Source organism: Lactuca serriola, chromosome 2 (assembly GCF_051521515.1).
Source record: "Lactuca serriola cultivar US96UC23 chromosome 2, Lser_US96UC23_V15, whole genome shotgun sequence".
In the NCBI taxonomy this organism is placed as follows: domain Eukaryota; kingdom Viridiplantae; phylum Streptophyta; class Magnoliopsida; order Asterales; family Asteraceae; genus Lactuca; species Lactuca serriola.
Genome location: NC_136409.1, coordinates 202,600,841 through 202,617,510, shown reverse-complemented (window position 1 = coordinate 202,617,510; position 16,670 = coordinate 202,600,841). Strand labels below are relative to the sequence as shown.

Sequence of the window (16,670 nt, the reverse complement as noted above, 5' to 3'; positions counted from 1 at the left end):
TATTGAACTCAAAGACCCTAAATTGAGAAAACATGATTGAACAAAACCCTTTAAAACTCTAAATGCAAACACATGCGATATACACTACGGTGAAGGCACCATTTGTAGTCTCACAAGTGGTAGCCAGTCACATAGGGTTTCGAAAAAAATAGGTTGAAGGGTTTCACAACTAGCACAAAGTTGAAGATGAGCTCTTTCCATTTTTCGACACATGGGTTCAACAAAATTTTCAATTTTAAATGAATTTGATTCAAAAAGGTTTTCTAGTTCATTGTAGAATATTATATATTGGTTTTAAATGAGATTTTATCGATGGTTTTGGTTCTATGGTCAATTCAAAGGATACTTATACAATGTTCCATGTTGCAAATTTGTTCTTCCTCATCCCGTTCCTTGATTTTAATTTTGATTATATTTAGGGTGGTGGCAAATCTTGTTTTGTTGGAATTGATGGGTCATGTATTTCCAAGTTATAAAAGTTTAACTCATACACGACTCATAAATATTTGTATTGGACTCAACCTTAACCCTAATCAACCATAAATATGTCAATCCGTATAACTCGTTTAATTACAAGGGTTTGTGAGTGATAACGGTGTTTGTGGAATCATGGGTCACTAGAAAAAAAAATTAAATATTCCATATTTATTTAATAGTCTTTACTCTTTCATTTATTCAATAAATATATTATTTATTTTAATCTAATAAAATAAACCAGTTCACAAGTCAACCTATAAAATTATTTGCAAAGCTGAACGATACCCCTATAATAAATGGGTAGGCAGGTTGTGGTTGCGGATTCGGGTTCATGTCCTACAGATCGTACATAATTTTTGCCACCCTAATTAGAATCTATAAGTAATTGAATATTTAAACAAAATTGCCATATCGTTCAACACCACCACATGACATAATACGATTGTCGATATAAATATCATCATTAAAACGGCTTTGATACGCGATATCAAGTCGCAATAGTTGCACACAAAAGAAGAAATTAGCAAATAGCAAGGACATCATAACCTAAAAGAAACATATTAGTAATAGTTATTTTCATTCCTTTAACATTATTTTTCTGGAAAAAAACAAAGACCAATTTAATGATTTATATCAAGCCTTAAAAAAAAAAGTCACACCCCTAGCTTGCAAACAACGTGATTGTTCATATAGAAATGAGAAATGTGAAGTGGGGCCTTGGGGGGGCCATTCAAGTTTCAGTCTTTGTTTACACTCTCTAGTCTCCCCTCTTCTATGCGATGCGCATTTTCTCCTCTCCAAAAACTGCAATGACGACACCGGCTACGACGTGCTCCCTCTGGAAAGCACCAGTAAACTGCAGTAACCGGAGCACAGTGGAATCAGGAGCAGTAGTAAATGCGAGGAGTTTGAAAATATCATCCAATCGGAAGTATGCAGGTTGTTTTAAATTGAAAGTAGTGAATTCGTTATCCAACAACGGAAATGGAAGCGCTAGCGGTGGAGCTCCGGTGACATTGCCATTTTCTCCGACGAATAATGGAGCTGCCTCGCCACTTTCTTCCAAGTAAAACTACTCTTACCAACTCTTGAATTAAATAATTAATTAATTGATTGATTGGATTGAGAATGAGTTTTCGATGTTGTACGCTGGTGATTCAAAAAGTTGTTATGCATATACATCTTTTGATCAAAATAAATTTTGTTTATGCATTGACTAGAGTGAAACGCCACACAATCTCAGTGTTTGTTGGAGATGAAAGCGGTATAATAAACCGAATTACAGGGGTTTTTGCTAGAAGAGGTTACAACATTGAATCTCTTGCTGTTGGCTTGAATAAGGACAAAGCTTTGTTCACCGTAGTTGTCTCTGGAACTGAGAAGGTCTTGCAACAAGTTGTAGAGCAGCTCAACAAGCTTGTTAATGTCTTAAAGGTTGCATCCTTTTTCTGCTATTTGTCTTTGTTTGACTATCAACCTGAATTAAAAAGTCTTATCTGATTTGTTCAACGCTGTTTTGATGCATCAGGTGGAAGATCTTTCAAAGGAACCACAGGTAGAACGGGAATTGATGCTTGTGAAGCTTAATGTCAATCAAACCACAAGATCTGAGGTTTTATTTTCTCTACTTTAATGATTTTTCTGACTTTCAGAAGACTTGCATATATGTTATTGGTTTCTATCTTGTTAATTGATTACATATGAGATTGAAGATTGATACGCTGTTACTTCTCCTTCAGATCATGTGGCTAGTAGACATCTTTAGAGCCAAAGTTGTGGATACAACAGAATGCTCATTGACAATAGAGGTGACCTATTTCATTACATCTGCACTTACATATGACCACTACTCGTTATAAACATACACTCATACAATTAAAGTAAGCGACACTTTTTAATAGTAATTCAGCCAAGTTTGTAATCAAAGAGCTCCTCTGGTTAATCAGGTCACTGGGGATCCTGGGAAGATGGTTACTGTTCAGAGAAACTTAGCCAAATTTGGAATCAAAGAGCTCACAAGAACAGGGAAGGTGAGATGTGTCTTAAATGTCCTTTTTCATGCAACACACACACACACACTAACTGTGTGTGCTGCAAATTGTAGATTGCTTTAAGAAGAGAAAAACTGGGCGAAAGTGCTCCATTTTGGAACTTCTGTGCAGCTTCTTATCCAGATCTGGAAGTCCCAACTCCAATTCCTCCTGCCTCAAGTATAACTCACCCAGTTGATGAGAACTTGAGTGTGGTTTCAGGGGTATATTCTTTAATCTTTGCAGGTTTCTATTTGTGATAATTACTTTTTTTTTTTTTTTATTAATTTGAGTTATGATATATTTGTTTGAATGAAAGGGAGATGTTTATCCTGTGGAGCACTACGATAGGTTCTCAATGAATCAAGTCCTTGACCCCCATTGGGGTGTGCTTTATGAAGAAGATGTAAGATATGCATCAATTTCTCATTTTTCATTAATGTGTTATCAACCATTATTTAGCAAATAGTTTATGTATGGGGTATAACTGAGATTTGAAATTTAAATAAAACAGTCAACTGGTCATAAGTCTCACACTGTCAACATTCTTGTGAATAATGCTCCTGGAGTTCTCAACCTGGTCACTGGAGTTATATCCAGAAGGGGTTACAACATCCAGGTTTGTTTTTTCTTTTTTTGTTTTTTCCTTATATAATTTTTTTTATAACAGTATTTAAAAAAAAAAAAGAACTGTGTTGTGTAATGTGTACAGAGTCTGGCTGCAGGTGCTGCAGAAATGGAGGGTCTAGCTCGGATTACAACTGTGATTCCTGGAACAGATGAATCTATTGACAAATTGGTTCAGCAGTTTTACAAACTGGTGGATGTTCATGAGGTGAAAGATATTACATATTTGCCATTTGCAGAACGTGAGCTGATGTTGATCAAAGTTGCTGCAAATGCTTCTGCTCGAAGGGATGTTCTTGACATTGCCTGCATCTTTCGAGCTAAACCTGTTGATGTTTCTGATCACACTATCACATTAGAGGTCGTTTTTTCTTTTAAAATAAAATTAAATTTCATAATTCGGTAATCCCGTTTTCTACTTTTCTTTATATTGATATTTTCTGGTTTTCATATTCCAGCTCACTGGAGATTTTAATAAGATGCTTGCACTGCAAAGGTTATTGGAGTCGTATGGGATTTGTGAGGTTAGTATTAAAGTCTGATCCTTAACTATTCTTTTTTTTTTTTCTTTTTTTTAATAATATATAATCTTTTATATTGGTGCACGTTTTAATCTGAAGGTTGCAAGAACGGGTAGGGTGGCATTGGTGAGGGAATCGGGGGTGAATTCTGCATATCTTCGTGGATTCTCTTTTCCAGTCTAATAAACCACAAAGCTTCTTCATGTTATTTGTTGTTGTATTACTATTAATGATTGGTTGATCTTCGTGCAACTTATATTTTATATTTTATATAAACTAAATGCAAGTTACATGGTGGAGCAGCGGACCCAAGAAAATTTTCTACCAGGGAACAAAAATATTAGAAAGAATCGATCTTTGTTGTTATAATGTTATTCACAAATAAGTTGAATAAACTTGTAACATTAATCTATGTTCTTGTTGATTAGAAGTAAAAGTTTATGTGTTTTATTTCTGGCTTTTCCAAAAAAAAAAAATACGATTCAAATGTTTATATATTTCTATGTAACCATCTTTTTCGGCCTTCACCAAAATAACCAGGGATTCTAAAAATGAATGACAAGGATTTTCGATTCTGGACAACTTCCATTTCGGATTTTAGACAGCCATTCTATTTAATTATTTTTTCCTTTCTAACTGTTCAAAGGAAGTTATACAAATCCAATCAACCCTGTTTATCTTCACAAATAAAATAGTTGAAAAGAAGTCACCAACTCCCATATAACAATGTTATTAATGTATTTAACCAACTCCCGCCTAACCAATCCCTCTTTGAATTCATCTAAATTCCCATTTACCATCTTATCCAGCTATTGTATAAACATGTTAAAACCATAACCATAACATGATTCACACTAAACCATAACATGATTCACACTAAAGTGTACCATAACATGATTCACACTAAAGCATAACATGATTCACACTAAAGCTACACTGAGTCATTCATTCTACAAATTAACTCAAAAGCTTAACTTTATTGTTCTTTCCCAAAATGTCTTCCAACTTGTCCAAAACTGCCCTTACATTTAACCGCCTTTCTAGCTCAATATAATGTTTTGAAAACCGGACCGGACCGGCCAGTTCAACCGGGAACCGGTCCCGGATCCGGTTCTTAAAGACCAAAAAACCGGTATTCGTGTGAAAAAAAACCGGTATTCGTGTGAACCGGTGAAAACCAGTAAAAACCGGTCCGGTTGAACCGGTAAAACCGGTCAAAACCGGAAATTTTGTAACATATTTATTTTTTTTATTTTTTGTATTTTTTATATAATTAAATATAATTATGACATCATCCGGTTTTTCCGGTTTTTAAGACCGGTTGGACCACTTGAACCATCGAACTAGTAAGACGACCGGTTCGGTCTCCGGTCCGGTTTTCAAAACCTTGATGTATACACCAGAGAAGCTACATATGAAAAGATGAAAAACACTTCTAAACGAATCGACCAAGGAAAGAAAAAATATTATACCAGCTATTGAAGAATAGAAAGCAGTGGATGATTAACAAAATAAAAAATCAAAGGTGTTGAAGGGTGGATAAAAAAAACCAAATGTATGGTTGAGGTTATATAGTAAAATATTTGGAGATAAAATAGTCAAACATATGGTTTGAGGTTATATAGTCAAATTTTTTGAGATAAAAAATGCGAACATATGGTTGAGGTTATATAGTCAGATTTTTGGAGATAAAAAAGTCGAACATATGGTTGAGGTTATATAGTCAGATTTTTGGAGATTTGTAGAGGATATAAATAAGAGCAAAAACATGAGTTATTTGTACACAATAATTTCTACAACACTAATACTTAATATCTTAAATAATAATTACTATTGAAGCCTAAAAAACTAGTGAGAAACACACAATTTCTACCTATTTGAAACAAAAACCCTTTTGTTCCGGATAAATTCTTTGGATTGCACACAAGGATCTCTGTTTCAGACCAAGTTTTTTCATAATATAACATGAAAAAATATGAAGTTGTATAAACTAGTAAAAACAACATACTCGTTACACCTGAATCTCTTCACTAGACGATTCGAAATGGGTACCACATTTGAGATTCCTTTTAAATTAAAAGTTGTTTACACCGGTGGGTACCCATTGGGTCTTGGGTCCAAAACAATTTGTTTCGGAATTGGTGGTTGTTTTTGTAAATTGCAAAAATATGTGTTATTTTCTGTGATCCTAAATTAACAAGTTGTCATTTTTTGTGAAGATCCTTCTATTTCTTTTTTTCTTTTTTTTGGAAATAAATTATAAAAGAACTTGAGCTTTTTCAGACTACCAAGATTCTAACAAGATTCTAAGGAAGAACATAGCAAAATGCAATACTTTGTATGAATCATAGAATCCTATGAACCATTGAGTTTGCCCGAAGCCATTTGCCCTAAGGGAACAGTTGTTTGTGCATCACACATTGTACCGGTCCCCACCATACTTCCCTAAAGGGTACTAATGGTGTTGAGGGAGGCTACTGGATTCCTGTGTTTATGTTACAGTTGGCCTGAATCGGAGCCCTTTTCAGCATAACTAGTAGTTAAAAATAAAAAAAATAAAAAAAAAAAAAAAAAAAAAACCTAATGTAGGTACTCTTGCAAAAACCAATGTTGATTTACGGTTGAAACATGTGATTCCAGTGTACAAAAATTATGGATCACTCATAACATATAATACTTGGAAAAAGCAACCAATATTATTCAAAAAATCTCACACACATTTGCTATTCATCTTAATAATTAATATACGAGGCTTGTAAAAGCTTATATACAACTCCAACTTCCAAATATTAAACTCCTAATCTTAACAAGTAATATCAGGCATCCCCACCCTCAACAATATAAAAAAGATTAAGAAAATATAATAAACAGTTGCACTCACTCATTCCCAAAAAAAAAAAAATCCCTGTTTGGACCAAAACAAGTTCAAGGGGTATGAAGATCTCTTATATGGTCAACCACATCACGTGAGCCACTGAGCCACTTAGCATCAGCCCGGTGAAGCACATTCCCATGGACCCGGTTCAGCTCCTCATGTTTGGGTTCCATAGGCATAGACCTGCCCGTCAAGCTTTGTGTGTGCCTGACACGTACCCTATGACATTTTTTCTCAACTGTACAACTTCCCCTCCTCACTTCCACCATCAACATAACTTCCTTATCACGCACATCTTCACACCAACTATTTTGAGCTTCACCATCCACATATTCCTCCATGGTTTCATATCCTTGATGATGAACACATATCTCTGCTATATGATTCGGTTCTATTATACCACTCGTTGGTTTCACCTGAAGAAAATATAGCCATTAGTTAGTTACTCGCTTTATCTGTAATTTAAAATTAAAAAAAAAAAGAGAGAGAGAGAGAGAGAGAGAGAGAGAGAGAGAGAGAGAGAGAGAGAGAAAACAATTTACCTCGAGCCAACGTGGAAAACCGAAAGAGCCTCTTGGCTGGTGATCGGATTCTTGTTTTCCATCTTTAATGGTGCATTGACCTTCACATATGACTCTAAATAAAGCTTTGTCTTCCCCACATTTATTGGTGATTCGTAAGATTGATTTATCATCGTCTTGAAGAATTATATTGTTTGTACTCATAATAGTATCCGGAACATTGTTTTGTTCTTTCAGAATATTTCTTATTTTCTTATTGGATTTTATAATTTCTCCAAATATTTTTCTTCTTTTTGGCTCGTCCACTCGAGCCACCTCCACATTAAAGATGCAACGAACAGGCTTATGATCACTATCTGTCACATCCATGCAAGCTTCATACCTTAACAAAAACAAATATACAAATATATAATCATCATTACATTTACACTAATCAAGATTAAGTAAAAACTTACTGCAAAATTGAAGAAACTACAGGACAGTTTAGATTGCATGTGTCTGATGAATCCAGACGGCTGTCACGATACAGGATTCGATCACACCATGCGGGAATACGTTTTTTCTCACCCGAATCATAACCTATAAAAAATTAAAAACTTAGCCTCATTTTTTAAACAATTTCATTACTATATATGATAATTAAAAAGGCTGTCTGTGTTGTATATTACTATATACCTGCTAAACCAGGTTGATGCCTTTCGAATTTGTATGTAGGTGGAAATGTGATAACAGCTTCACGCATTCCTTGAAAAACACTTCCTGCTTTCATTTCCATATGTAACTGATCTTTCTCTCTAAGCCAATCAAAGCTTCTTTGAGAGATAAAATCACGTGCTTCATCATAAGAAATATCATCAAGCCGATAATTAAAGTCGCCTAAAAAGACAACCATGTCTGCTTCAGATAGCTCTGGTGACTCATCCACAGACAGGCTACCCATAGCCTGAAAAAATAGAAAGGGCAAATTGGTCATTTTGGGTTAAATTTTATTTCCAACGGGTCAAATGGGTAGAGAATGTACCTACATTTGCAATACGAACCATAGAAGTGACTCCAGCTGCAAAAAGTAAGGTGGGCAGAAAGAGAGAACCATAGAGAATCCAAAGTGAATAAGATGAGGTGGCAAGCAAGCAAAATAAGAAAAGGTATGACATCATCATCATAATCATACCAGCTGATGTTGTATTCAGAAGATTTGATGGACGAGTGAATGACATTGTTTTGTATACATGATCAAAATCAGCATTACGTCTGTTAACAGCATCCAGATGTGCAGCAAAGTGACAGTTCACAAAACATATAATCCGCCCATAGATTCTCATCCTCAATCCAACTCCTCCCTGTTGGCACACCAGTAAATTTATAAGTTATTATTACATTAACTAAAAGTAAATGAGAATTTTGAAAAGCAGTTACCTTATTACCAATAGCATTTCCAAATCCACATGGAACTGCTGCCAACTCAACATCTCCAACATTACTTCTAATATTGTTCCTCGCCCTGAAATTAATCACAGAAGTTCAATGTCTACATATCTGATGAAGATAATGAATCTGGTATCAATGAAATACTCACCACACTCCAATCAGCATGCCTGCCAGCTGTCGAGAACCAACACGATAAAAACTTGAACCTTCATCCAAGGTTTTCCCAATCATGTCCAGCCACCATTGTCCAGCAGAGCTTCCCTCAAGACCTACCTGCATCTGAATGATAAAAGAACTAGAATCAAGATTCAAGATATAATCAACTCAAATCAAATCAAGCAAGAATATTAATGGGTATGAAAAGGTTAAGAAAAGTGTCTTACAGTTTCTCTAGCAGCAGACATTGCAAGAAACCCAGCACCCATTTCAACCTCCTGCAACCCAACAGCAACAAAGTCAACATCTTTGACTGCAGACCCAAGCCATGATATAAGTGAGTCTTGTGTTGCTCTTCCTTCTGCTACATTCCATGTACTAGCCAAGATTCTAAAATTTTCTAATTTTGTGTATTGTGATTCTTTGCGAGATAACTCTGAAAGTAATATGGTATCAAGGGGCCCAGGGGAGGATATACTCCATCCACGTGTCACTCCGTCATTGGCCAATGTAAAGATATAGCCTGGCCCAATAGCCATATCAATGATAGGAGTCTTGTGAGCAACCCACTCTCCAAGTAAACTACCATCAAGATCCATTACATGTAGATACCCGCTTGTATACCCGATCCATATCCGTAACCCGAATGTACATAAAGATCGAATGGGATGAGGGTGAAACTGGAATTCTTGCAATCGGTTTCCATTTGCATCCCATTTTATGATTGCTCCATTTGCAGATCCTGTCCAGATGTTTCCATCAGTTGTTATGATTAAGGCTTCGATTCTGCGGTTATCTTCAAAGAAAGCTCCTTTGGCTGCAACACGAAGAACAGCATCAGCTGCTCCCATGATTGCATTACGTGAACGTTGAAAGAAACTAATTGTAGTTTGTGGTTTTTCTTTTTTAGGATAAGATGCAAATTTCATCTTTGCTTCTTCTTCTGGTGTCAGGTCCTGTATTGCTGTCAAATTTTCAGCTAGGCCATCGATATTGAACACTTTCAACAACTCTCTCGTGTATGCATCCCTGCAGTTTGACAAATCTTTAGATGTTCATGAAATGTAAGGGAAGTAGAAGTAGTAATGATACAAGCACAACATGGATAGAAAAATATGAACTCCCTACTATGTCATAAGCTCCTTAGTCCTTACTTTGATACAACTCAATTTTGGGTGTCAGAAAGTGTGCATTACTACACTATTTATCATGCATAAGTATAGCATATTGTTCTAGGTTTCTACACTTTCAATATACTAATGACAATACATAAGGTATCACAGCTGTAAACTTCTCCATATGGAACTTCAAATGAAGAACTTAGAGTGCCTTAAATAATAGATGTGATATTGCTTTTTAAATCTGTGGTGAGCATGTTTATGCCTGTCATGGAAATTCAAATACATAATGGAGTATTGTTATGGCTGCTAGATTAGTCACTTACCACAATGCAAATGACAGAGGCCCTGAACTCCAAACTTTTCCCCCAGAATGATCGGATAACAGATATTTAACATCTGCTGCAAGTATACTACAGGAGATGCCATTTGAAGTAACTTGATTCTTGAGATCAATGTATGACCTCTCAACTGTCAAAGACGCCATGTGTTTTTCCTCTGTTGTTAACAATTGAGCCTTTTCAAGGGCTTCCCAAGGCCACACAATTATTGCACCACCCTCGGATCCAGACCATAGATCACCTGGATGAAGTTCAGAATCAGATGAACACCATAGTTATCTTAACTAAAATATTCACCGAGTGCCAGGATACAGCAATTTGATCATATTGAGTTATTGACTAATGAGGAGTGCAAGATATATTACCATAGGAGGAGAAGACCATCGATAGAACAGGTCCACGATGAGCCTGCCATGAAAGACACTCTCTAAAAGGAACCTCGATTTCATCAGAAGGTTGATACATTTTCCAACACCTAATCTTCCCATCCTTATGCCCACTCCAGACCACCTTATTCCCGTCATCAACCACCAAACACAACGTAGGCGACGTTTTCACTGACTCACGAAACGGTACCTCCGCCTCATCGTTCTCTTCCCCCATCCCTGCGGCATACATATCCTTCATCTTCCACACCCGAACACCGCGCTCAGATCCCGCCCATAACTGCCCTCCATCCGCTGTCCCCTCCAATATCCTTAGGAAACATCCAACCTGTGTTTCCCTAAGCGGATGGGGCCGCAATTCGAGACTCGGTGGCCGGCCAGGATGTACGGCAGCCCTAATCGGTAACTTAAACATCCCACGCCCTCCACCACTACCTATGATCTCCGGTAACGCCTGCTTAAGTTCATTATCCTTTCCATCCACTGACAATAGCTTCCGGTCTAAATACTGCATCATGTAATCCAGGCGATTTCCAGCGGCCTGCACTAGAGAATTATCACCACCAGTACTACCACCACCGCCACTTCCAGTTGAGTAGAGCCCGTCTTCCGATGAAGAGTCATAGAACCGATCAAAGACCATAAGGGGTTTACTAGTGGTAGTGGTGTTATCATAATCTTCTTCACCGTCGTCATCGAAACTAATCAAATTGGGCGAATTGCTACCAAAATTTATTTGAGGACTTGCTGGCGATGAGTTTAACGATGAGAAAAGGTCATCAACGGCGTGATCCCTGGCAGCCATGGCTAAAATCAACCTAAAAATGTGTAGAAATAAGTTGAAAAAAAGAGAAAATATAGGGACGGAGAGAGATCGGGGGAGTCTGTTATCGTTTTGGAAAGGTTCTCTGTTCGGACAAAATCGAAAATGCAGGGGAGAGAAGGTGGGGATAGCCGGATAGGTGAAGAGTATTCGTTTTATGATGATGCCGTGGAGGCACGTTTTCCACTTTTACAAGATGTTTTTTTTTTTTTTTTTTTACAAATACTACATATTTATATTTTAGAACTAGGTTACAACCGTAAAATCATAAGTAAAATATTTTTAAAATTTTATTAAATTAATAAGACTCGATTTTTTTTAAATAAGGACAAAAACTGAAAAACTTTTCAATATTGAACTAAAACAGTAAAAATATAAAAGCACAAGGACCATTTGTGTAACATTCCGTTTAAAATAAAATAAATAAATAATAAGCCCTAAAACTCCCAGATATATTTTTACATTTTATATTTTTATATTTTTATGTTGGCCCTAAATCCGTAATAAATTATTAGAGTATTAGCACGAGGAGTTAAATGCTATAAATTCTAGAAATCGGGGGTTAAAGTGTAACTTCCGAATGACTATATTTTTTTGATGATAGGGGTTGTTTGATAATTTTTGGACTTGAATTGAAAGGGTTTTTAGAATCAGGGGCTATAGAGTAAATTACAGACTTAATTTCAAAAAGATTGGGGAAGGAGGGACTCAAAGTGGAGATGTGGCATAAGTTTGAATCAGAGCCGGGTTAAGACCTGTCACCCTCCTCTTGTTCCTTCATTTAAAACGCAACCTCCAAGCCCTAACCCTAGAACCATTTCTTCGGCCGCCACCCTGATACCCCCATACCTCTAGCCATCGCCACCTCCTAGTCGCGGTCATGAACCACCAAACCTAGCTTCACCGTCGTTGTTCCACTGTTGTTGAAGACGAAGGTCGCCATTAGACGTCGTGACAATGGGCGATCGAAAGAAGCAAGCCGTGATTGTCGTTGTTCCTGTTCCGGTTAAAGGTCGTACACCTTTCCCTTCTCCATCTTCTGTTGCTACGTCGCCACTGCCGCTCCGGCAGTTGTTCCCTTTGTCGCCATCTCTTCCGACTGCCACATGCCACCGCATAGGAGGCTGGGTTTGGGTGTGTGTTTCAGGTTGGAACTCATGTTCGTATGTGTGTGTGTTGCTGCTGCAAGCCGTGAAGTGGGTGTGGATGTGTTTTGTTGGCTAAAAAACGTGAAGAACCACCATGGCAGCCAACCATGGTGGTTGCCGCCCTTATTGCCTTTTCTGTCGCCATTGTGACATCCCCAATTTCTCTGTCATTTTAAAATTTTTATTTATGCTTATTTGAAAATCAGATTATTCATACTAAAAAATAATATTGCGGAATTTGTTCCCAGAAAACATGATAAATATATTATCAAAGCATTTCCGAATAAATGTATTTTTTATATTAAAACTTTGGGATGTCATCGTAAATATAGAAACATAAGCATAAACAGACCTTACATTTATTTACACTAGTGATTTACATCTCCTTTAATCTCTCAGTGTAATGTAGGGATGAGATTTAGAACCGGAAAACCGGACCGGAACCGGACCCGGACCCGTTAGAACCGGAATATATAGAACCGGGTCCGGATCCGGGTTTAAAAATTGGCTTTATCCGGGTTCCGAGTAATCCGGGTTTTGGTCCATTAGGTCCGGGTAAACCGGGTCTAAAATCCGGAACCGGTTTTTGGAACCGGAACCACTTTTAGGGTCGGAACCACTTTTTGTGAAACGTTTACAAGATGCATACCTTATTCGTTTCAACTCCAATTGACATACGGTTTTTTACAACATGTAGTTTAGAGTTTGTACATGATTCTAGACTATAAATTTTTCATTTTTTGATTTATATTCATTGACTTACAGTCCTCAAAAGTTGAGATACCAAAGCTGAAAGTTTTTAGTTTTTTAGTTTTTTTGTATTCGGTGAAAGTTTTAAAACATGAATATCTAATTCGTTTGAAGTCGGATTGACATGTGGTTTTTTCCAACTTCTAGTTTACAGTTTGTACATGAGTTTAGACTATAATTTTGTCATTTGTGGTTTAACATTCAATGATTTACAGTCCTCCGAAGTCGGGATATCAAAACTGAAAATTTTCAACTTTTCAGCTATTTGTTTTTGTACTTTGTATTATGTGAAAATATTAACACAAGTATATCTCATTCGTTTAAATTTGGATTGACATGCAGGTTTTTCCAGAGTGTATTTTAGAGTTTGTACATGATTTTAGACTCTAATTTTGTTAATTGTGGTTTCGTATTCAATAAGTTACAGCCCCCCAAAGTCGGGATATTAATATGAAAATTTTCAAAGTTCAACCCACTAAGTAGTAAGTAATTAGCAAAAAATTCCGGTTTTTTCGGGTTTTTTGGGTCTAAACCCACTTTATCCGGTTCCAACCTACCCACTTTGATGTTTCCGGGTTTTCCGGTTCTAGACCCACTTTACCCGGAACCGAACCGGAACCGGTTCCTATATACCGGTCCGGTTTCCGGTTCTATAAAATCCCGTTAACCGGTTCCGGATTTTCTGGGTCCGGGTTTTCTGGGTCCGGGTCCATCCGGTCCGGGTTTGGACCCACTTTCATCCCTAGTGTAATGTAGCTTCGTATCGATACATGTGACACAAATAAATTGAGTGGGTCAGGTTCGGAAACCTATTGAGTACATAGGGTTTTCAACCCACAATAATAAAGTTATTATGTTCCGTTAGCAAACAAATAAACCAATTACCCATCCCCATTTTCTTCATTTAATCTTCCCTAAAGATTTATTCGAAGGGTCATCTCCTACATCGTATTTACCTCTCATCTCCTTACATCGCATTTTCTTATATATTTGTTCCTAAGGACTTTTCCTAAGGATCATCGCCTACATCGCATAGACAGTACTGATTTGGGGGTTACTCCCTTAACACGTGTCTAGTAAGGGTTAGGGTATCATCGCATGAATACGTAGTTACAACATCGTCTGAACTCGTAATTCGTAGTAGGGGTTAGAGTATCATCGCATGAATACGTAGTTACAAACTCGTAATTCATAGTAGGGGTTAGAGTATCATCGCATGAATATGTAGTTACAACGTCGCCTAAACTCGTAATTCATAGTAGGGGTTAGAGTATCATCGCATGAACACGTAGTTACAACATTGTTTGAACTCGTAATTCATAGTATGGGTTAGAGTATCATTGCATGAATACGTAGTTACAAGTTACAACATTGCCTAAACTCGTAATTCGTCACCTACAAGTTATGAGCCTGCTGGTGTTTCCACATGACTGTCTATAATGGTCTGTGGTTGCCACCTATACTCTGGTAGATTACTATATCACCACATCGCCAATCAAGGTTATAGTATCCCCTCTCATCTCACATCACCTAATTATCATCACCTATCTATCATCACAAATTATCATCACCTACCCGTTGCTACCCAATGTATATTTATAAGTATAAAAATACGTATACAGTTTAAATCATGTAAACATGTATAAATCGTTCATCTAGCATAGATATCTGGAACACCGATAATATGCACACATAGCACGTAATTTATATTAAATACTTCATATCCATGTGTAAGATGAAAGTAACTATTCACTCACTTGTTAAAGTGATGATTCCAAACCTGGGCAGCGCTTCACTTCTAACAATTGTATTTCCTTCGACGAAACCTAGTATCATTACCGCTAGATTTTAGTCTAATATTTATAGCGACTATTTACTAACGATATTTTTTATAAGTGTTAAACAATATTTTTCAACCACTATGTACATACATGGGCCAGACATGAAACACCGAAGGGCAGGACCATTTTGGCATTATAGCACTTCTGAAATCCAACAACCCTATGCGGCCCTTCAAACCAGTTTCTCCGTACCGCGAGTAATTAAAAGATATTATAATAATACTTTGTATATTATATTTTATAATATATTTATTGTTTATAATTTTATAATAACTATAATAAACTGAAACACAAGTTATACTTAAAGTAGGGTAAGCATATCTCACTTATCGGGGGTTTGGCTAGGAACCGGGTTCTGCGCGGGCAGAACTTTCGACCCAAAAAGCTCTTTTTCTCAGAGCCTTATGGCGCTTTTTAGGGCTTTCCTCTAGCACTTAGAAGTTACTAGAGGTTAGGGGAGGTTTAGAGAGAAATTAGAGAGATAGAGAAGGGTTGAGGTGTGAGGAATATAAGTGAGCCTTGCATGGTATTTATAGGCTGAAAAATGGCTCAACTCGGAGAGTTATGAGCCTACAACTCGTCGAGTTGGGTGCCAGGTGTCACCATCCGGTGGCAAGACGTGGGGAGGAAGCAATGACTCATATCGTGCCTTGTCACCCACTTCGCATCAGCTCATCCGGACTTCTAAATTCCGTAACTTTCACATACTAGCTCCGTTTTCGACGTTCTTTATATCCACGTGTAGGTATTGACAAGATCTACAACTCTCCTTCTGACTTCATCGGCTAAATCTCGACCGATTTTAAATTTAACATTATGAGAAGATTACACTGTTTACCGACTGTGTAAAATTCATAACTTCTACATACAGACTCCGTTTTCGTCTGTCTTTTTATCGTTGAGCTCCTATTAATTAGATATTCAATTCTCATTTAGTTTGTGTCGGCTAAAAATCAAACGATCTAAAATTCGCATTCTGGGTTGCATACTATTATGCCAAATCTTAGAGAAATCATAACTTCCTCATAGGAAGTCAGATTTGGAAGTTATTTTTATGCACGATTTCGGCTTAACGTATACTATGAATTTTATTTAGATCCCTAAGGCTAAAAAGTAATTTATCAAAAATTCACTTTTTACATTACGTTGTGTCGTGTCGGTTTAGCTGTAAAACTTCGACGATCCATGACTTCTTCGTTATAACTCGGATTTCGGCGTTCTTTATATATACGGAACCCTTGAGACATATACTATAACTTAGTTAAGATTATTAATTCTAATAACTCATATTTCGACATTCTTTATATGTACGGAACCCTTGAGACATATACTATAACTTTGTTAGGATTATTCATTCTAAATAATCTTCTATCAAAAAGTCATATTTGACGCTTATCGTCTCTAAATTGACTAACCCGAATTTGCGGGTGTTACAGCTATCTCTCCCCTTGGATGATTATGTCCCGGAATCATCAATGAAACAGAGCTTGTATAATGACTCCATACGTTATCTCTTCATCTTAGATAATAATCATAACTTCTATGTTCCTTCGAATAAGTATCTAACTCTTGGACTTTTTAATTGTAGACAGTGCTTGATCTTGCAATCGCTCTTTATTTCATGTTGG

The 16,670-nt window shown here is 36.8% G+C and overlaps 2 protein-coding genes across 3 annotated transcripts; one reads left to right on the top strand and one right to left on the bottom strand.

Moving 5' to 3' along the window:
• The first annotated feature begins 1,183 nt into the window (after positions 1 to 1,183).
• LOC145088184 (acetolactate synthase small subunit 2, chloroplastic-like) lies at positions 1,184 to 4,109 on the top strand. The gene is made up of 11 exons (XM_079026421.1): positions 1,184 to 1,543; positions 1,698 to 1,911; positions 2,006 to 2,089; positions 2,217 to 2,285; positions 2,424 to 2,507; positions 2,582 to 2,731; positions 2,827 to 2,913; positions 3,022 to 3,126; positions 3,220 to 3,495; positions 3,593 to 3,658; positions 3,755 to 4,109. The coding sequence occupies exons 1-11, from the start codon at positions 1,257 to 1,259 to the stop codon at positions 3,836 to 3,838; spliced, it is 1,506 nt and encodes a 501-aa protein (XP_078882547.1). The 5' UTR covers positions 1,184 to 1,256; the 3' UTR covers positions 3,839 to 4,109.
• A 2,223-nt stretch (positions 4,110 to 6,332) lies between these two features.
• FRA3 (Endonuclease/exonuclease/phosphatase family protein) lies at positions 6,333 to 11,449 on the bottom strand. 2 transcript variants are annotated; one of them, XM_079026420.1, is made up of 11 exons: positions 10,460 to 11,449; positions 10,080 to 10,335; positions 8,863 to 9,664; positions 8,628 to 8,758; positions 8,468 to 8,552; positions 8,223 to 8,391; positions 8,077 to 8,108; positions 7,727 to 7,994; positions 7,507 to 7,630; positions 7,073 to 7,433; positions 6,333 to 6,946 (listed from the first exon to the last, which is right to left on the bottom strand). In XM_079026420.1, exons 1-11 carry the CDS (start codon positions 11,283 to 11,285, stop codon positions 6,581 to 6,583), a joined length of 3,420 nt encoding a protein of 1,139 aa, XP_078882546.1. In that variant the 5' UTR covers positions 11,286 to 11,449; the 3' UTR covers positions 6,333 to 6,580. The 2 variants fall into 2 exon arrangements, with proteins under 2 accessions (XP_078882546.1, XP_078882545.1); XM_079026419.1 differs by having other exon boundaries at positions 8,077 to 8,391.
• Positions 11,450 to 16,670: the final 5,221 nt, after the last annotated feature.

What these genes read in the sequence shown, in the direction of transcription:
- LOC145088184 (XM_079026421.1), top strand. Translation starts at nt 1,257, where the DNA reads ATGCGCATTTTCTCCTCTCCAAAAACTGCAATGACGACACCGGCTACG. An exon ending in GCCTCGCCACTTTCTTCCAA is followed by an intron (nt 1,544 to 1,697) that starts GTAAAACTACTC and finishes TGCATTGACTAG; the next exon opens with AGTGAAACGCCACACAATCT. An exon ending in AGTCGTATGGGATTTGTGAG is followed by an intron (nt 3,659 to 3,754) that starts GTTAGTATTAAA and finishes TTTAATCTGAAG; the next exon opens with GTTGCAAGAACGGGTAGGGT.
- FRA3 (XM_079026419.1), bottom strand. Translation starts at nt 11,285, where the DNA reads ATGGCTGCCAGGGATCACGCCGTTGATGACCTTTTCTCATCGTTAAAC. An exon ending in GATGGTCTTCTCCTCCTATG is followed by an intron (nt 10,336 to 10,459) that starts GTAATATATCTT and finishes AACTTCATCCAG; the next exon opens with GTGATCTATGGTCTGGATCC. An exon ending in GTTTTCCACGTTGGCTCGAG is followed by an intron (nt 6,947 to 7,072) that starts GTAAATTGTTTT and finishes TATTTTCTTCAG; the next exon opens with GTGAAACCAACGAGTGGTAT.